Source organism: Anser brachyrhynchus (genome assembly GCF_964034855.1).
Source record: "Anser brachyrhynchus genome assembly, chromosome: 7".
NCBI lineage: Eukaryota > Metazoa > Chordata > Aves > Anseriformes > Anatidae > Anser > Anser brachyrhynchus.
In genome coordinates, this window is record NC_137701.1 from 41,425,981 (window position 1) to 41,447,878 (window position 21,898).

A 21,898-nucleotide genomic window follows, 5' to 3' on the forward strand; every position below is an offset into this window, starting at 1 on the left:
TGCCCTCCCAAGCGGGAGTCCCTACGACACGCAGGTGCCCCTCCAGACAGAGCCAATTCCCCCTTCAGGTGCCGCAGGGAAGGGTGAGCAGCAGGGATTTGGCCTTCCCCAGCTCCTGCAGATGGACGGGAGCACCGTGCTTGGCAGTGGCACCCCCGGCCAGCATGGCCACAGCACAGCAGAGCCGGGGCTGGGGGCACACGCTGCTGCGGGAGAGCTTTGGTCATGCTTGACACCTTCGCTGTCTACAGGCTGCCTGAAACAGCCCTCATAGCCCTCACAAAATGGACATAACAAACAGAGGTTTATACTTCATGGGAACACAGCGACAGAGTGTGCTTAATTTATTAAAATCTCCACATCTTTCTGAAAGTATATTGGTATGTAAAATATGCATACAAAATACAACATTTCAACAAATTATTTACATCCAGGGGCAGCTGAGATTTCAAGCAGTAACTTGAGCAATAGTTTTAAAAATAACTTGCTGCAATGTACACTAAATTAGGTATTTCACAATATGTAGACTGAATTTCATCCCTTTACTGCTATACTAAGTTCTAAAATATTACAGTACTTCCAGATAAAATATTAATGCTTCTTTAAAAAAAAAAAAAAAAGACGACAAACTGGTTTTTTTTAGATTGACAAAACACTACACATTTCTCTTTGGGGACTGAAAACCACAGCAGATTTAGACACAAATGTGATAGCTACATTCAAAATACATTCAGTCTATTTATGCCAAAAAATACATTCATAGCCTTTGGTTACAATTTATTGCACATTTCTTATATTCTGTAGAAATATATTGTACCTCTTAATGCTTTCACCCTCCTCTGCCCTCCCTCCCCGCTCCCCGTACATTCATAAATTGTGCTGCCTGTTCGAACAGAACACGGATGTCTTTCCCTACAGGTTTACACGTACCGGAGTGCCACAACGCGACACGACGGTCCCCACCGCATGGCTTCAGATGCCAGACACGCCGCTCGCAATGCCCCTTCCCAGGAGCTGCTGCGGGCGGGGGCACGGCGCTCTGCCGGCTGGCCAAGGAGAGCTCTGCGGAACTGATGCTAGACCAGAGAGGGAGCTTTGAGTCTCGGTATTCGTAAACATACGCCACTACACAAAAACGCACGCACGCATTTGTACCTGTTGACTGAGACCCATGCCACAGGGTGTCATCCCACCAGTCCTCTCAAGGAACTCTGCTGCGTCAGCGGGACCACTGCTCGCCCTACCCAAGCAACACCTGCCACAGCAAGGAGCACTGGTGCCAAGCACTTCCATGTCGTGGTGAGGCACTTTGTAGGATACTGTCCTCAACAACGACATGTGAAACAAACAAACAGAAACCTTCCTTCCCATTAGCAAGGACGTGCTGGGGCCTGAGGGCAGCCAGAGCCCATCACCAGTCACAGGAGATCCTGGCAGGTACAGACAGCAAGAAGATATTGTGCTGCCCAACATCGAGACCTGTTGTAGGGACTAGATATGCTTCTACACAAATTTATTTATAATTCCTGAATGTATACCCCCCCCCCCCCCCCCCAAAAAAAAAAGTGACCTAACAATGGCTAAAATATAGGATTACATGAGGGAATGATCTTGGTTAAGTGCAAATGACTATTAAAACAGCAAAGTGCAAAAGAGATTACAGTTTGAATTTCTTGTAGGGTATTTTTGTGGGGGGAAGACTTAAGGGAACAAAAAAAAAGGTTCAAGAGAAAAAGTTCATTAATTAACTTTCCCTTTCAATTCATGTTCCATGCATTAAGTTTTAGGTTGTTATTACAAATAAGTTAAAAAAATAGTAATTCCCCCAAACTAGAAGAATCATTTAGGAAGGGCTAAATATGGTCACTAGCCTTGAGCATCATCAAGCTTGAAAAATTCTATGAGCTTCAGAATTTGTGCTTTAACTGGAGATTAGCAGGAAATATACTAATCTCGCTCTTTAGAAACCAAAGGCTCCCTAAAAGAGGAAAGAAATAGCTCAGTATAACCTGTATTTTTAAATTTGAACATGACACATCTACATTGAGAGAAAAGGCAACTCAAACAACGGTTTTGTTTTGTTTTTAAAAGAAGCACATGGTTTACAAACATTTTAAAGCCCAATACAACAGTATCAGCCACTTGGCTCTGTTATGTTAAACTCTGGTTTACTAAAATATATATTTACCTCTCAAAAACAAAACAAAACAAAACAAAAACAAAAACAAAGTCAATGCAAAAATACTGAGCAAAATGAAAAGCGAGGAAAAACAGACCATAGCTTCTGGTGCCACGAGATACACACAGGACAAGATTTGAAGTGTTGACAGGCTGGAGCTGCGACCAAGCCAACCTACCATTTAGCCCAGCAGAGCTTCCCCTGGCTCCAAAGCAGGCTTTTTCAAATTCCAGGACAGTGATTTGCAGGGACTCTATGGGGAAAACTGAAAAACCATAACATAAAGATCCACTGCCACATCTGACTGAAAAAACAAGAAAGAGAAAGTGGCATTTTCAACTTATAAAAAATTGTATATGTTGGTTATTATATATTATGTTGGTGTCCAAAGCCAGACTGGAATAAACAAGTAGGAGGAGCAGGCTGTGATCCAGGGCAAATGACAGAGGAGAAGCAGAAGCATCTCCTTGCTGTGCCCCACAGCAGGTCACCACAGGGGCTGCCCTGCGGCCTGACACCCAAAAGCCCAATATTTAATTTCATGGTGAGACTTCAGTCTAGCACAAGTCCTGACCCAGATGAGCTTCTGCACAGACACCAAATTCTACCAGTGTGCAATGAAATTTACAGGGAAAAAAAGCCCCAGCAACAGTGATCTGATATGCTTCAAGGGCATAGATACTTTCGAAGGATAATATAGGGAAAAAAAAAAAAGTGCATATTAGTGAATTTGAAACGAAGGAAAAGTCCTTACAGAGTATTCTGATCACTATTCCCATGAAGTTCAAAGACTGCCTCCATTTTAGGAAAAAAAAAAATGTAAAGGTCATATAAGGTAACCTTAAGGTCTCCCTCGGTCATCTTGCATCGTGTACATTTTGTACAGCAACTGATCAACTTTCCACTCCTGAGTCCTAGCGCCTCAAGGCTGCTGCCGACATCACCAGCACCACTGCTGAGGCGGTTCCTTCACACTGCTCCTCCCTGCCAGCACGAGCCCGCTCAGCTGCAAACCACGCCGCCAACGCGAGACCGCATGGCTGCCAATGCAGGGCTGGGTGTGCCTCACACAAAAGGGCTTCTGCTGCATTTTACTTACGGCACTTTTTGTTTTATGATTGCTTCCTTCAGTTATTTCAGTGTTGTTTTAAAGTATTATTTGTGTTTTGTGATTTACAACTTCCATGTTCATAAGCAATGCTGCAATTTGTGCTGCCACACCATGCTGTGAGTAGCAGACGTTCAAAAATACACTGGAGCAATTTTTAAAGTTCCTCAGGGTAATTGTTCACATCCACTGTGTAACATCAGGGGGCCCAGTAAGACGGCTCTGACACTTCAGTAGCTTTACTCTTTGGTATGTTCTCCTCGCTGTTAATTGTTCGGGCATGCTGTTTGTAGTGCACATTTGAACACACTGCTCTGGCTAGTCACAAATATTTGATTCTCTTTCCTCAGCACAAAAACTAACTGCATCTGTCAGTGTTGAGAGTTTTGGACAGACTGACCATTTCATCCAGGCACCTTCCCGGGTCCTAAAGCAGTTCTGAACAGTTCATCTCACCTGCACAGCTTAAATGCTTTGAAGAAGCAGCCCTACATCAGCATAGTGCTTGCAGTTACTCTATTCCACTGCTATTGATTTCAGACACCCTATTCTACAATTTCAACACAAGCTGATTTCAATCCATGAGAAGTTGCCTTTTCCCACTGTACACACCTGTTGAACTCTCCTGGTGTAGTTCATGCAGTTGAAGCATTTAAGAATTAAAACTATCAGACGACTTCGATTACATCTCAGAAAGCATACCAGAAAAAAAAAATCCACTAGTAATCTGGTAGAAATGTTCTTCGCCATTCAGCTAACAGACCATAACATGAGGCAAAGACTTGCATTGTTTAACACAAGCAGAAGCGAATAAAAGTTATACAGGAAGGTAAGTTTCACTAGAGCCTATTTACGTGGCAACTAACACCCATAAGAGTCCATAATGTCCTAGAGTTTGTGCATCAGGATGAACCATGCGATATTGATGCTACCAACGTCCCACTCGCTGAAAGTTCAAACCATTCTTCCACGTAGAAGCCCCTGTTCAAGAACTTTCATATCAAAACTTGATCTTAAATACCATAATCAGCTAATAGCTTGCTTCCACAGAATTAAGTGGGTGCTACACCAAATTTTTGCAAAGCTTTACTCTGGAGACATCTCTGGGTTTAACTTCCATGGACTGCCTAGATTTAGATACCTAAAGAAACAAAGTACTTGTGAAATATATAATGCTGGCAACAAAAAACACTAGAATAATATATTCAAATGTGTGGACCACAGATTGGGACAGAAGTCACACAATGCCAGAACATGGGGGCATTTTGAAGACACCCTGCTTTTCACAGCTTGCAGTACTATGGAAATAAGATCAGGGACGTTGAAACTTTCCACCAACCTAGTGCTACCACAGAAATTCATAGGAAACTTCTGAATAGGATGCATTGACTTTTTGCAAGCACATCAGCACTTCACATTTACATTTTATCTGGTACCTAGGCTGTGACAGAAAGCAGTGACCCAGTCCAGAGTGCAGGTACCTCGGGAACAGTAGTGTCAGGCATCGAACGCTCAGGTGGCAGGGAGCACACTAACCCCGAAGCCGCAGGACAGCCCAGTGCACGGCCGCACACCCGAGCCCCATGGTGGCGATGGCAGCGTGCCCCGGGGCGAGGTGGGCTCATCGCCCACGTCGCCACCACAGGAAGCGAGCCCTTCTGCCAGGCTTCCGCTGCTTTCCAAGAACCAGCTTTGTTAAAGCTTCCCCCTAAAACATCAAAAGGCACTACAAAACGTTAACAATGATGGATTGGCAAGATGCTGTTTAAAAATATACATTTTCTCAGCTACGGTAAAATTTCTCCCATTCCATCTCTATGTATCTATCAGAAAATTATTGCCCGCATTTTTTTCCCTACTAACTGTTAAAAAGAAAAATTGTCCCTTGATCAATATGTTCAACTCAGATGAAAAGAGCAAAATAATTCCAAATCTTAACTATAACAATATATATGAAATCAAGACAATAAAAATAAAAGTTATTTAAAAAAACAACTAGATACTTTTGTTCATAATATACACGCTTAATGGAATTTTCATCTTATTCACTTAGGTATTGATAAATACAGTATTTAAAAAATCATTTTACTTATAGCCCCTTTTCAGATTCCTGCGTAGAAATAAGTAAAAAGCTTGAGTAAATTTGGTCTTTTACTTCATTTGAGGATAAAATGTGTGGTTTTTCTTGCAAACACTTTAACCAATCCTGGCTGTTTGCAGTAAGTTTTGGGTTTTGACTAAGGTAAAAAGCGCAATAGCAAAAGGTATTTTTACACTGTGGTAGTGTTTAAAGCTCCTTTCTGCCATTCGACCTAGTATCTAAAATACTTTTGAAAACCCCCACAAACCAGGGACTTGCTGTACAAAACAAGAACTACAGGTCAAAAGCTGCCCCTGCCAGTGGCCAAATATGAAGCTAGATGTCAGTGCTCTGGTCCGGGCACTTAAATACTGAACCACATTATGTGAGGTAGACCAAAAATGAAAATAATATCACATGTTAAAAGATGAACAGAAGAATGCATTCCCATCTTCCTTCAAGGAGTTCTGTTAGGCTTTGGAGTCTTCCTGCATGCAGAGCTGTGAAATTGTCTTCTTGATGCGGAGCGCAGTCAGCCGGGCGGCTCCGTTAGCGTACCAGCACTCGCGCATTATCCGGCCCATCACTCGTAGTGCCTTCAAATCACAAGTTAGGAAAACAGGTCAGGAACAGAACCATCGCCTGCTGCTTTCAGCTGCTTACATGCAATACTAGAAGATAAAATATAGCTCTCTGAAAAGATAGAACAACAGCAATGCCATAAATCAAGACCTACATACCACAGTCAAAGAAAGAAGTTCAGAATTTGGTGCTAAGACAGTTTCCTACGCATTGATCTGGGAGCTGAAACAAGCCTAGACATCTGAATGCATTTAAACTGAGTGGAGGCTGGGCACGGGCTTCCCTCTGTCTCACTGAAAAATTCTGTCTTTATTTAGGTAGGTTTTATAATAAACTGGATAACTGCTTTTACCTCACAGCTTTGCCACTGGTTTGGGATATTTGGTCTGAGCTTCTGCTCACAAACTACCCTTCTCATATCTTCTATCGACGGATCAGAAGGCACAACATCATAGTAAGGCAGCTGGTATTCCTCAGTGATTCCTAGGAAAGATTTATTGTTTAGGGCACACAAAATGCACAATCGCTGCTCCAGAATAAACTCTGATTGTTTTTATAGGCAATGAGAAGGAACAGGGACATTTGGGGCCACCTTGTTTCTTGGTGCAGAACAAGTGCTCAGCAACAGGTTTCTGCCTCCACATTCTACCAGGGTAATTGAGAGTACGGGGCCAGGAACATGGTTCCTTTAATTGTGTTTGGTTTATTTAGGATGAAAGCAGTCTGGACAGCAAAAAAAAAAAAAAGGGCAGAAAGCTCACCTCCAATGCAACACCTTCGTGCTACCTCCCAGTACACTAGCCCAAGAGAGTAGATGTCTGCACGCTTGAAGGACTCGAATATGTTTGTGTTCATTGCATCATCAAGTATCTCAGGAGCCATATACCTTTAAAGGACACACAGGTCAGTTTGCTAGAGCCAGCTCGCACAGATAACTGCGGCTGCACTGCCAAGTGATGGAGCCAGGTAGCAGCCAGTCCTACTGTAAGAAAAGGGAAAACTGAAAATCCTTTTTACAGTAATTCTGAGTGAAAGCAAGAGTGTTGGACTCAGTGAAAAACTACACTGAGACATTCAGGGAAAGTGATTCACACCGTGCAGCGCAAGTGCTTGCTGCACCCTATGCCACCTGAAGCCCCCCTGACATCCAGAGGGGGGCTACAGCAGAAAACTGGGCACATCCTCTGCTGCAGGCAGCAAGCCTCGGCCTTGCTCTGCTGACTTCTCACCCTCAGCTGCTAGCAGCATCACTGACAGACATGCAGACGGGAAAGGGGGATGCCATGGCCGCCTCGTGTCATTGCAGCGCTGGGAAGGACGTGTGGGCTGCCCCAGCGGCGCGCGCAGTGGCCTCCTGTGCCCAGTGCCACCAGCCCATGCTGACCACACAGTCCTGGCGGCACTGCGCCCACTGCACCATGCTGCACCCACCGCACCGCACCGCACCGCAGCGCGCCCACTGCACTGCACCCACCGCACGGCACAGCACCACCCCGCCAGCGCTGGCAGGGACGTGCCGGGAGCCTGCGGGGAGCTCGTTGTGCTGCCTGCCCGCACCTCCTCGTCCCCACCCGCGGGTTCTGTGGGATGTCGATGGTGTTGAGCACGGAGTCGTGCTTCACAGCCAGCCCCAGGTCTGCGATGGCACAGCTCTCGTTCCTCTTCACCAGGATGTTCTTGGATTTCAGGTCTCTGTGTGCGATCGCTGGCTTGCCTGCTCACAGAAAAGAACTGCTGTCTGTTCTGATGATCGCAGTACAAATTTTAGTATAATGAGCAAGTAAAACAAAAACAGTTTTATTCAGCTTTGGTGCTATACCTTGTAAAAAACATGACAGGCAATTTTGTTCCAAGTAAAGCTCTGATCAATGCTATCAAATTATTTTATTTTATTTTTTTAAAAAAAGGAAGGCATTTTTGTTCAGATATGTCTATTTCAGAAACAAAACTGTAAATTCCCACTCCAAAGTCATTTAGAGAATCATTCATTAGCACACCTATAGAGCTGTTCCCACAGATGCTCACTTACAAAGGCTGGAGCAGACAGGCAATGAGTGTTTTTTGAAACAGACACAATTATCTGCAGCACTACCCAAACACAGTGGTTAGCTTTGTGAAGTGGCTGCTTCATTATCACATCAATATCAGAGGAGAGTTTTGTTTATCCGAACAGAGACCGGCCCAATATTCTTTCTGCCTGACTGGCAAGGAAGGGGTGTATTTAGGCTATCCCAAATTACAGCAGAAACAGTGCCAAAGATCAGAAAATCTGCGTTTTAAAAGCTAAAAGGACCACAAACTCAGTTGGGAAGATTGTATTCCTAGTCTCTATTTATCATGTACCATGTATGCTTATGCTAATACCATTTCTGGTGGTGCAATTGTGTAGGATGCCCTGCTGTACCAGCTAAATAATACGTGCTCTACCAGCACCACCGGGTCCCGTAACATACCTGAAGGGCAGAGGGGGAGAAGTGCTTACCCTGCGTGCCCACGATCTCCATGTGCAGGTGTGCCAGGCCACTGGCGATGGACAGCGCCAGTCTCACCATGCCCTCCACTGTCACTGTGCCCCTGTTCAGGTAGTCGAACAGGGACCCTTGTTCGTGGTACTCGGAGACGAGCCACAGCTGGGTCCAGGTCCCGTTATCTGCCAAGAGGATGCGAGATGGTTCAGCTTCATAAGAAATGTCACCAAGAAAAGTCCTCCCCGCCTTTTGGCCAGCACCCACCCCCTCGGCAGATCCAGATGAGGTCCCAGCACGCCCAGAGCGCCGCCCGGCCCTGCCGCCCCTGCCCCGTGCCACTCGTGCCCCGGGCAGGTGGTAGCAGCCCTGGCTGGGGACCTCTGCGGCACTCACTGCAGCTGGGACCGGGGCAGCAGAGCCAAGCCTCAGGCAGACACTGAGCGGTATGGATATGCTGTTGGCCAGCCAGCTTTAAATTGTGAAACTGAATGAGGAAATGCAATTATACCCTTGTTATCAGCAGCAATAAAGCCCAGGATATTTTCATGTCTCAGCATAACCGTCTGATAAATCTCTGCCTCCCGAAACCACGACCGCTCATCTCTTGAGGAGAAGATTTTCACAGCAACATCTTCCCCACACCACTTTCCACGCCAGACTTCGCCAAAGCGGCCTTTTCCTACGATTTCCTGCAGAACAATAGTCCTTGCAATTGTTCTTTGTACGAGCAGAGGTAAGCCTAGTTTGAAAGGAAAAGATGGGCGTCTGTGAAATAGTTCGGCAATTTCGCAACTTTTGCAACAAGGTGTTTTTTGTTGTTGTTGTTTTTTATAAATAGATGTTGCTAAGTCCCGTATACTGTTTACCGCAGCATTTCTCAAATATATTAAACATAAACTGACTTTTCAGATTTGTATGAAGTTTAGAGCATTTTCTTCCTCTCAGAAAAGGATTATATACCCAGGTGCTAAGGAACATTGAGAACAATACCATCTAACATTGTCCTCACTTGGAATACACATACTCACACTCTCTCCTTGTGGCAGCAGCCTTATCAATGTCAGTTGTGTGCGCAAAAGTTAAACACATACGAATTAATAACACTCAACCTCCACTTGGTTTCTTATGTGTATTCTTTTGAATAGCATTTCATTTTTACACATACATAACTGTACTTATGATCCTAGTTTTCCATCGGACCATGCCTCAGTCAGTACATATCCCAAATAGTGTTCATTTACTGAGCACCTGTCACGTTGTTTTGCGTGTGTGTGTGTTTATTTATTTATTTATTTTCCCTGATTATTTGATACGATTTCCCATGCTTCATTTTCAAAATCTTGCTCTAACAAATCTGGAACTTTCTATCATATCTGGAATCTTTTCTATGGTATTTTTGCCTTTGTTTTTTCAAGCCATAAAGCCCTGCCTTGTTTGATTTGATACTGTATTTGTCTTAAAGCAAAAATTTTTATTTTTCTTAAATCCAGACAGCCTGACTTTTAACAGAGCAAAGTAATCAGCAAGAAAAATTACAGTTTGAAGGTCAGCTTATTCAAATTTATTCAAATTTCTCCTCTGGTTTCCCAGGCACCTAGTACCCACTGCTGCCTCTGTACAGCCCTGTCCTGGCTGCTGGTGGTCACCCTGCAAGCATCACGGCCGGGCCACAAGGAATGCGCTTGCTATTTGCCCAAAATCAGACTAAACTGCACCAGTGCCGGTAGATTCTTCCTCTGCCTCCACTGCAGGCTGGCACAAAGACAGCCCTGTGGTTAGCTCAGCTGCGTGTGAGCAGTTAAACCCTCAGGGTAAACAAAGTTTACTCATTATATCCACAAAGAAAGATTGGGGAAGTATAATAAATTGAGCCTGGAGGTATGCAGTTCATGGAAGATATAGTCAATTACATTAAGCATCATTTGCACATTTTTCACCTACAAATAAAATTCAGCACAATTTATGTATTTTTCAGATAAATAAAAATTATAGTTACAGCAAATTGGGCCACATACACCAGATGTGCCACCAACACGATGAACTGGAATTTGGGATTTTGTGATTCTTTGATTAGGCAAGTTCTCAATAGCAGTGGGGGCCTCATAGCAGGAAGGATATTACAAATGGGGAAAACATTAAAAATGTTGGCATACTGCTCAAAAGAAGTATGCGGAGTAATTGTATTTTGGCACAGTCGGGAGGAGGTCAGTAGCGGCTTTCTGCTTCATCCAGTTAACGGCAGTACTTTCTGCGCCCACTATGACCTATTAGCCAGCAATGGCTCTTTTAGCACAGGCAACACACTTCTGAGTCACCTTTTTAACCTTCGCAGTGGAGGAAGGAATCGAGCTTTTGCTACCCGACAGAAGAAGAGCAAACAAAGCCCAGTCAGCCCTCCTGGCCTTCCCCCTCACGCAGCCTGTGCCAGGCATGGGAGCCCGTGGGTGCCCCTGGGGCAGATCCCAGGCGGCCGCGCTCAGAGCACGTCTGCCATCGCTCTGCAGGGCAGGCGAGCGCTTGGCTCAGCGTCACCAGCGTTTGCTCTGAAGCCCCGCAAGGACCCAGAGACAGGGCGAGCACGGCAGCCCCACTCCCCACGGTGCCGGGGGGCACAAGACACAGCACACCCAGCGACACCCACGTACCGGAGCCAGAGCCAGACGTCGTCATGTCGTAAATGAGGTCCTTCAGCGTCTTGCCCGAGTTGACCAGGTTGCACTCGGAGAGCGGCTCCTCCACGTTGGGCTGCTTCTTCCTGCCGTAGGCGCAGCGCCGGCCCTGGCAGGCGCAGGCAGCCAGCACCGCCACGAGGGACAGGACGCAGACGGGCACGGCCACCGTCACCGCCAGCACCACGGGCCCTGCGCTGGCACGGCTGGGGGACTCGGACGCTTTTGGGAGAGACAAGGGAAGGGGTGGGGGAAAACAGACAGCAAGTGAGGGACTGCTGAGCGGATGAGACATCGAGGTTTAATTATTTCCCTGAGTCCTGCTGGCAGCAGGACAGACCAAGGCTCTGCACACATCTTTGCGGGTACCTCAGGCTCAGGCCAACACCACCTTACCGCTGACCAGCGTCACCACAAACACTGCGGATGAGGAGACAGGACCGGCCCGGCAAGCTGGCAGCAGGGCAGACCAAAATGCAGCCAGGCGCCAGGGCTGCCCCGGCACAGGCTGGGTGCGAGGCACCCATGGCACGGCTGGGACTCGGCCCCGCACCCGGCACGACCGAGTGGTGCCACACACCCGATCAGCTCTGCCATCGGCGGCACCGGGCCCTTCCCTCTCCTAATGGCTCGTGTACAGATTTCTCAATGCACTGTCCCAGCCCAAACCAAATCCTTGGAAGAGCTGTTTCCCTAACACTTAATGCATAGGGGGATACAAAGGTATAGTAAATGAGGCAACAAAAGGATTTCTAAGACAGAACACTTTGAAACTTGTGTTCACAAAGTTATATTTTACAAGTGTCAAGAAACGGGACTGTTCTACATCACTTTCCAATTTAAAATTACAGGGGTAAAAACATACCAAGATGCTGCAGGAATACATTATTATGGTATTTACTTGCACTTGGTCTCCTTAATGCCCGCAAAATTGTGAATAAGCTAAAAAAAACAACCACTCTGAATCAAAGCACACTGAATCACAAGTTCCAAATTGTGGGCCTAAAGGCTACAGAAGATTCAAGAATCATCAACTTCACACCATACAAAGTCACTCCTGTAGTAGTTCTAGAAAAAAAAAAAGGCCCTCTTTCCGTTTCAGAAAGTGCTAGGCAGTGAGTGTGTTGCAGTTTGGGAGCAGCTGAGACACTACACAGAAGCACTCTGGAGCTCAGACAGTGCTCTGGAGTCTCAGAAGCCTGACGAGTTCCTGGCTCTCAGTACGGACAGTTACTTTCCTCCAGTTAATACTCTGACTGAAGCAGTTTTTCTTCAAAGGACAGTGTCAAGGCATGCACTCCATGATTCAGAAGTGCCAGGATCAGCAGTTAGCTGTGCAAAGTTAATTTGGTCCTTTTTCTTCTCTCCCTTACTTTTTTAACACAATGCACTTGAATAAGAGAAAAGAAAAGAAAATAAAAAGTTAACAACAGACCCGTGTCTATTCACAGAATACAATTCAAACCATTCTGAAAGCAAAGTCACTACATCTTGCCCACGGGCTTTTCCTTCAATAGTCTTCAACAGGATGTTCACAGGGTTAGCTGGCAGATTCATAAGAGGATTTGCAAGCAGGATTCCTCCTGGTGGCTGCTGCTCGTTAACCGATGCGCTGTGATTTCCTAAGCTGTTTTTGACTGCATCCACATGCCAGAAAGTTCCTCCGGAGGACTGCTGAAGCGCAGAAAGCAGGTATCCTTTATCTCATGAGCTTTGGTGCCGCAGCTGGCTCTGGACACTGTGGGGCCGTGCCTGCTGTGCAGGCACGCAGGGCTGAGCAACTGCTCGCCGCTCCACGCACCAGCTTTGTGTGTGCCGGGCCCTGGGAAGGGCTGCCCAGCTGCACGGAGAGGTGTGCACCTGGTGCGACGAGCCAGGGCAAGGAGCAGGGGCTTGGGTGGTTGGCGTACCAACCACAGGGCTTCCAGTGCATTGCCCGAATCGATGCCCCCGCACACAGACCTAAGCAGGTTCATTGTGTGTCAGCAGGGGCTGGTAAAGGCAAACATGCACAAGGCACTTCGAGATATCCATTCCTTCCACCAACTGCTGAAAAACAACATAAAATGAGAAAATATACAACTTTACTGTCCTTAGGCCCATGCAAACAAGATCAAAAGGAAAAAAACTCGTGAGGCTTTGAACAGCAACAGTCGAGCAGCAGGAAGAGACACTCAGAGAGGTGCTTCCGTGTGCGGTCTTTGGAGACGGGCACACAAACTCAGTGCCCACGAACTGAAGTGACAATCATCCCTTCCTGCAAGAAGCACTGACAGGTGGTCCTCCTATGAAATATTTGCTCCAGCTGCAAGTGACCTTAGGCACCTGCCATGCTTGTGGGTGCTGCCCCCGTGGGATGGCTATGGGAGGCAAAGCAAGCAGTAGTCCTGATGGGACATTCTTCACCCGCGCCTCCTGCTCCTGTCTGCAAGCCTCCATCGCACGCACACACCTGCTTCTGCCGGACAGACGTTTTACTTCATCACCACGTGGTCTTCTGCAAGCTCACTTCTGCCCCTTCCCATCATGTACATTCACTGCTCTCACGTATCCCCCTCCTGGTCCTTCCCTTTTGTCCATTTTCACAGCATCCTCCATTCTAGAGCACTATTCTTGCCAGAAGCAAACTTCTTCAAAATCTTCCATTTAATTCCTTTTTATTTTTTTTCTTTCAAACCTTGTGAGTTCCCTTGCAAGCTTGGATGTCACAGGTGGCAAACCTGTACAGGCAAAAAGGGTAACAGTTACTGTTGGCTTTCTTTTAATCTTAAAATTATGTACTTATCTATGTATATACAAAAAAAACTTTCCGTGGTTTCCTGAAACTGGGTGATGAATGCAAGCACAAAATACTTTGAGCAATACACAAAACACTCTGAGCAAGGCGAGTGGTGAAATGTGCACTCCCACAACCACTTCTTTCATTGCAGGGCATGCTCCTGACTCACACAATGAACCTAAAAGAAAGCACCAATTTTGATGGGATTTTAATATTAAAGCCATACTACGGCAGTCTCTATGTCTACAATTCTATGTCATACATTCTGCAAATCTAGGTTTGGTGTACAGATTTGCAAACAGAACTAAATGGCACAGCAATCCATCTGGGGCTTCTGGAGTGGGGACATGAAAATTTCTGAACTTTCAGTGCACTGGTTATACATTGTACAAAAGAGGTTTTATGGCAGAATTTTGGAGCACCAAAAAAAAATCACTCAGCATGTCTTTAAGAAAAAAACAAAACTATTCTTATCAGTAAAAAAAATGTCTCAAATTGTAGCACCAAAGTGACCTGACATTTTTACTGAATATAAAGCATAATTTGTATTGCTAAACAATAGCAGTGCAGGCTGAGAGAACTTTGCATAACTTAATTTTTAAAGATATTTCCCTCTCAGCACGGTGCTTTGGGAGCCAGGCAAGCAGTGGGGCAGGCTGGAGAAGCTGGCAGGTCTAGCAGGGACACAGCAAGTACAGCAGGCCAACAGGCACATTTTGACCTCCTTGGGCACAGAGCAAAAGAAAACTTGCCTCACACAGGAGGATGGGCGAGGGGACACAAAGATGCTCACGGCCATCCTGGGGACTCAGAGTGAGACGTCAGTGAGGCAAAAGCAAAACTTAAGCACTCTCACATCCACTCAGGAAGGTAACATCCAGAATCAGGAACACAAACAGATGCCAACTTAGGCATGACTTAGGCAGTAACAGTTGTTCAGAATAAAATCAAGCTCAGTGATGCTTACAGGTCTCCTCTGGGATGCTGCTGAAGTTGAGAGCGCTCAAATGCAGGAGGCGAGGTAGCGGTGAGACTGGGAGCTGAGGCATCCAGGGCAGTTTGCACGGGGTCTCCACCAGGTTCCTGGGAAATGAAGAGATCCTGACTGTCTAGAGAAGGTTCTTGGAAGGAGTCAGCTGGAGACCACATTTGTCCTCCCTTAGTCTACTGGCTGTACCAAAGCGTAGATGAAGGCTGCTGGCAACTACTCAAACCCCTTCCAGTTCTTCACAGAGCACACACGGGAGACTTGAGAATTGCCAGCGTTGTGCTTTCTGCTTCACGCTCGGTCGCAGGCCGTCTTCAAGTGCTGACCCCTCGCGGCACGGCGTCCTGCAGGAGGCACCGCCACCGTGCCCTGCAATGTCCCGCTGGTGCTGGGCTGGGACACCGCCATCCCCATCCCCTGCGGCTCCCCACAGCAAAGCCGCATGCCGAAGGAGTGATGAATAGCACAAGCGCAAAATACACAGCGCACAAGGTACAAACAGTAATTTAAGACAAAATCACCAAATAAGTGTGGTAATGTTTACAGCAGTTGTGCAATGTTAAACACTTTGGGAAATAAGAAAATCTCTCATGACTACCTAAAACTATTAAATCAACACCATTAATCAAAATGTTTTGCAATCTTATTTCTAATGTATTATTCAATGACTTACTGATCAAGAATAGACCCTGAAGACATGTTGCCATGCATGAAACAAAAATAGCACATCTGGCAATCTTTAGCAATTTCACAATATGGTACAATTATATTCCAAGTTGTGTAAATAAAAGAGTGCTTTTAGGCAGAAGAAAAAAAAAAAAGAAAAAAAAAGGTTATTTTTCCTCCAACGGAAAAGACATTCTCACACACAGCAGCATTTTCCTGTTTTTTAACATATAATGGCAACCTTTAGACTTCTAAAAGCCCTAAACTATTCATATTTAAGTTCCTAAACTACTCAGGTGGAAAAAAATATGCATTCTTTCCAACGCTGTAAGAAAATATATTGTATCTAATGCAGAGCTCTAATCAGATGTACAGAGTATTTTTAAACAATTTCAAAAATACATAATCTGGACTAGAGACTAAAATCAAGTTTCCCCAGTCTCCACCATGACTGCAAACTCTACCATCCCTTTTAGGACATTCAGAAATCATCTAGGAAAGGTCTGCTGAAGGATCTGGAGATTCAAGCAAAGCCATCAGGGATACAGCTGCAAGACAAACAGATGCATTACCTAAATTCCTATTTCCCCTACTCCCTGTCCCTTCCCCTGCCTTCTCTTCAAATGGCTGTGTTCTTACAAATTCCTCTGGAGAACATGAACCTGGGACAGCCAAGATGTTCAACAGCATGTGAAATATTTGCCAAATTACACATTCACAGAGCAGCTATGACAGGCTGCAGCTCTGCCTACAGGACCTTTTTCAAGGAGAACTTCAGATCGGTCCAACTGGGAGATTATCCTAAGAATTGCATCAGTGGTACAGCACCAAATTGGATAAACATGGAAAGGGAACAGGTTTAGTGCATCTCATGCGGTTATTTTAATCTCTGAGCAGCTCTGCACCACACTACAATCCATGCTGAGCAGCTGTGCTTTGAGTCACAAGCAGCTAACCTCCTAATGGCCAGGCAGAGAACGTGTATAATTTAGAGGCTAAGGTCTTCAGGACAGCTGCTACTGGATCCAGCGCTCCTAAACAGGTCCCAGCGATCACGGCTGCTCCAGAGCTTCCTGGCCAGCTCAGCCAGACACTAGCAGGCTGCAGGGCCCCGGGGTCCAGGTGGAAGCTGGTCAGCAGCAGCTCTTCCTCCCCCTTCCTTTTCTACTCCTGACCTCTGTCCTGATGTCCGTGCCACAGCGGACATCATCTTTTTTGTCAAAAACTCAAAACAGAAAACAATCAACTAAATGAAGTTTCTGCTATTGCACTGCAGCAGAGTAGTAACACAAGCTGTTAGTGTTGGCATTGGACTCTGGTGCTGGCTTCCAAACCCATCAGTTCAGAAGAAACAAAGTGGCCTCAAAGAAGAGCAAAAATATATACCAAAATATTTCCCTTCCTCTTTTCTTTTTGTTGCATTCCTCATCCTCCCTATTTTTATCCATCACTAAACATTTTAGAAAAGTTAGTGAAATAATTGTCTTTTGTCTCTTCGCTCTCTCTGCACCTTCCTTCTAAGCTATTCTTGATGATGTTAGTACTGGGAAAACAAAGAGAAACCTTTACATTGTGTTCAATAACAGACAATGAATGCCAAGAATAAAGAAAAGGGAAAGCCAGAGCTTTGCCCTGAACCCTGACCAGCAGGGCAGCCTGCTCACACATCTGCCCTTCAGGATCCTTTATAACCATGTTCCTTAATATGGATTTTTTTTTTCTCCTTTAAGTTACAGAAAACAGTTACTGCTTTTTCTTACATTTAAACAATTGAACGTATTTCCCTTATAATATATTTTCAAATACTTGATTTCATTCAGAAAGGTATTAGTTGAAGGCTGATTCTCCTAATTTTCTGGATTACTGCGTACCTTATGAACTAGTACAGCAGTATCTGACTTCTTGAATATAAATAAATCTGTGCATTCCATTCACCTAAAAAGGTTTTAATGTCTTTAGGGATTTTCAAAGAGGTAAATATAGTGAAAAGTAATTATTTGTTCATTAAAAAAAAACAAACATGCAGACGATATTAAAAAAAGAGAGAGAAATATTGCCTGGTAATTAGTCTAGCTAGTACAAATCATCTTTCTTATCAATATGAATATGTCCAAGGAATTTTTGTTCTTAGGATTTGTTCTATATTCCACTTTCTTTCATCCTGCTGTGTACCTCTGTAGGTGATATGAGTGCCTTTTGTGACTGCACAGTTTGGGCAATGACAGTAAAGAGAAGAGCTGGCAAGTTACTTATAATTCAGTTTGTTAATTCCACTGGTATCTTAATCTTGTTCCATAAAGCCTCCCCACTCCTCTGACTCATTTTCCATCATATAAATACAGAACAATACATTTTTCATCTCAAAGTCTAGAGATGCTGCACCGCCAGGACCCCAGAGTGAGCACAGATATCATTCTAGCAGTGTGGCGCTTTTTGCTGGAACCACAGGGGTAAATTTGAAGAGAGAGGGGAAAAAAAAAAAAAAAAAAGCTTTAGAATTAAAGCTTTTACAGAGACTTTTTTGTTGTGTTGGCTTTTCCCACCAACTCACAGGTGTGTTATTGTACAGTCTGAACACATCACCAACTTCCTTCTCATAGAGGTCGAGGTTTTCTTTAGGCAGTCACTGAAAGCAGGCTGGTCTGAAAGCCCATAACCCTGTGACAAGTTTGCAAAGCTACCAGTGCCCATCCAGCCTCAGTTTTCAGTATCTGTAAAGACAGAGACTTAATATTCAGCATCACTAGGTGTTTTGAGATCAAGAGTTTAGAATGACAGTCATGTGAACTTTTCCCACGCATCTATAAACAGACAACATGCGAGGTCAAGAAAGCCCTGATTCCTGCACCTGGTAACAAGCCTAAGAAGTCTGAACCTTCAGGCTTGGGTTCAACAGTTATTGAGTCACCGCCTCCACCGAAGGAGGTGACTGAAGCCAACACCAACATTGCTGCTTTGGAGAAGAGATGGGAAACAAGTTCCCCAGCCTGTATGTATTGAGCCATGCTGGGCTCAAACACCGCCCTCCACCACAACCAAATGTAAGCATCGAGTTATGAGAACCTCCAGCCACCTGCCCCAGGGCTGCAGGTAGAGGTCTGTCACCTATAAACAGGCTTGTGAGGGGGCAAAAGCCCTCTCACAAGCGGGGTGGGGACAGATCACAAGGACCATCTCCCTAATTTGAAATACGGTCTGATAGCCCTGTGAGACACCAGTCTACAACTTGAGGAAGTCTTCAAGATCTTAGTAGCAAGTCCTTAAAACAGTCTGCAACATGCTGAGGTGAACACAGGCAATTTCTCGTAGACAGACACATTCATCGAAAGAACCAGCAAGGAAGCAGCATGCAGGCCATTTTCTGTAGACCTGATACGACACCCCACTGACAGAGAAAGGTCCTCTCGGGTCACCGGCTTGGGCAGAAAGTGTTGTAGTTTAAGTAGAAGAAAACTGGAAATAAATTCAGGGTAACACAGAAAAACCCTAATTACTGAAAACCAGTCCTGCACTTTGAAATATATAACCTGTTAATGCAAAAATATTGCGATGAAATCCATGACAAGTATATAAAAAGCAGATATGAAGGTTGCATCTGCCCTTAGAAATGTTTCTTTTCTTACACATGGTAAAAACCCCAACTCGGAACAAGAGCAACCTCCTCTCGCACACGACACAGCAAGGACAGCTCTGCTGCTGAATGAGGCACGCAATGCCACCTGCAGCCTTACCGTGGAAATTCATGCGCGGGCAATCAGATAAAAAACAAATTGCTTTCTGCCTCAGAGATCCTCACGGTGCACGTCACTTTATTGTTTCCCAGTCACTCTTGGTATTTCACACCACGAGCCCTTGGTAATTAACACGCAGCCGAGCTGAAGCGGGTGGGCGCGGAAAAAAGTTGCTGGAGAGGCCTGGGCCCCCGGGCTGGTGGGGGCTGCAGGAACTGGGTGGGAAGAGCCTGCAGAAGCTCCTGCACATCCTGGCAGGGATGTGCCCTGCCCTGGACCTTCCCAACACTTCTCCTCAGTGAAATTTAATCCTGCCTAATGGCAAATTTTCCATATCCATGTGTTCTACTCTTAAACCAGGATCTGCAGAGTGGAAATACATGTTGATATACATTTAACTCTCATATTAAGATGTCTGTACCAGGTACCAAAATTTACTCTTTTAAAGAGAGGGTGGTGGTAGGCGGGCTGGCCTAAATTAGCATCTTGACAAAGCAGCTATATGTTAAAGACCAGAGAGCCTGCATGGCCAAGTGAGGCACCAATGGACAGACGCAGTGGCTTGGTTACCTGCCACCGCTGGCAAGGGACAGCCAACACGAGAACAGCCATTCAGGAGGCGTGTGGTGATGTGCCAGAGGATGAAGCCCACTACACGTGGGCTGCTGGACCAACCACTTCTCTCTGGGGACTTAAATGAGCACACCCTGAGCAGAGCCCTTTCACAAGTCCCGGCTGTGTGAATCCTAGCCTGATCCTTACACAGCAGTGGAAATGAAACTTTTACCACTTCAGCAAGATCCTGGACTGATCACTAAACTTAGAACTTCCTCTGGTTTGCTTTATTTTGTTAATCACACCAGCTGATAGTTGCAGTGCCTACTGGTTACTTGCTACGGTGCCCCCATTTTACATTTCTTTCCTCAGTGATGAGTCCAAGACCTCAATTATAATGTCCAAGTATTACATAGGACTGAAACGAAAGAAGAAAAGATGCAAGCTGAGCAAGGAGTAGCCTAAAAGTTGCTTTGGAAACAGAATCTCACTCAGCGAAGGACCCCCCCCACCGAGGCAGCAGAGGTAGCAGCAGCCAAAGCCTTCCCCGCGGCCCGCAGGCCTCCCTCCAGCTCAAGGCCTCCTGCAGCACAGTGGGCCCGACACAACCCCATCTCCTGCAGCCCAGCTCTTTCGCCTACATACTCAGCAATACCCTTAAGAAAGTTTATTCTTGCTGGAGCCTAAATAAAGCTTTCAAATAATGTTAATTATTTGGAAAAGGGCTGTCCAGCAAGACCAGCAAGCAAATAACATTGGTGCTGTAAACTTTTGACTAACGTGAATTCCCCCAAATGTTTAGAGCAAAGGGCTCAGGCTAAAAATTAAGTAACTTTCTCTGGTACTGAAACACGTAACCAGAGGTTTTGCAACTACTAGTTCAAGTGTTAGGAAGACAGACAAGCCTCCACTCCATCTAAAAATTACAGCTTTCTCCCAAGTTTCCAGCATCCCAACCCGAACAGGTACAAGCTTTTGCTTCTCTAGAGCATAACTACTATTAATATCTCCCTTCTGTTGTTGACCAAAAGACATATACCCAAAAAACCCTTACTCCTTAGGTCAGGTTGGACACAGCGGAGCAGCCCCCCAGCCAAGAGGCCGCTACCCAGCCCAGGTGCTCAGGGGATGCTCGTGGGAGCCAACCCCCCTCCGGCAGCGCCCAGCCCCCCAGTCAGCACCAGACACCGACAGTCCCCAGGGCCAGCCCGGCCACACTCCCTTTGGGTGATCCCACAGGCTCTGCAGGCTCCCACCGCTGCTCCCCTCAGGTGCAGGTACCTGGGCCACGCACACATCACCTGCGGCAGGCACAGGCACTGTCCTGCGGGGTCTGCAGGCCCTGAGCCAAAAACGTCTTCAGCATGGAGACGACAGCAAGGCAACAATGAACTGAAGAAGAGAAGTAACACAGCATGCGAATGGGCTTGAAAAACCAGAGTGGATTGCATCTCCACGGATAAGAGATTTAAAATGCTCATCCATCCATCTGCACACCACTCAGTCAACTCGTACTACCACTACTTGCATAGTAGCGAGTGTCTCTGCTGACATGGCACTAAGTGTCCCCTAAATGGGTCTCCTCGCACGCCATCACCCCCTCCCCCCCCAGCTGCAGTCTCCCAGCCCTCCCTCCCCAAGCCCATCTCCTTCAGTGCCCCCTCTAGGAATCTGACTTTTCGGGAGTCCTTCCCCTCACTGACAGCTGAGTCTGCCCTCCTGTATCTTAAGTATCAAATGCTCACAGAAACGGATGGTTTTAATTCTGTTAGCTACTCTACAATAGCAAATGAAGTGCAAATTACAACTGTAAATTATGTATTACTTTACATCTTTCTTATCTGTAACATCTCTCACTACTGTAACTATACATATAAAGGTATCGTTTGTTGAAGTAGTAGATTTGACAGCTGATTCAAAAAAGCTTGGATAAAGCACAAGTTTTACTAGAGAGAAAAGTGAAGTATATTATCAATAATTAAATCTAAAAATAGTGTAAATATGTTTTTAAAATGGACCAAATCAACTTTACCACAGTTCTGAATCTGACAGACTTGAGTATTGCACCGACTGTGTAATATACAGAGCTCCTG

At 45.6% G+C, this 21,898-nt stretch overlaps 1 protein-coding gene across 7 annotated transcripts in view; it reads right to left on the reverse strand.

The window, feature by feature from the left end:
* Positions 1-328: 328 nt before the first annotated feature.
* ACVR1C (activin A receptor type 1C) overlaps positions 329-21,898 on the reverse strand; it is a 40,322-nt gene continuing 18,752 nt past the window's right edge. For 4 of the 7 annotated variants that reach the window (XM_080600056.1, XM_080600055.1, XM_080600057.1 and 1 more), the window contains 7 exons: positions 11,063-11,308; positions 8,926-9,156; positions 8,432-8,599; positions 7,507-7,663; positions 6,711-6,835; positions 6,302-6,432; positions 329-5,963 (listed from right to left, as the gene is read on the reverse strand). In XM_080600056.1, the coding sequence (XP_080456182.1) occupies positions 5,838-5,963; positions 6,302-6,432; positions 6,711-6,835; positions 7,507-7,663; positions 8,432-8,599; positions 8,926-9,156; positions 11,063-11,308 (1,184 nt within the window). In that variant the 3' untranslated portion in view covers positions 329-5,837. Of the gene's footprint in view, positions 5,964-6,301; positions 6,433-6,710; positions 6,836-7,506; positions 7,664-8,431; positions 8,600-8,925; positions 9,157-11,062; positions 13,807-14,617; positions 21,410-21,898 lie in introns of those variants that run through there. The other 3 variants (XM_080600054.1, XM_080600059.1, XM_080600058.1) reach the window with 3 other exon arrangements.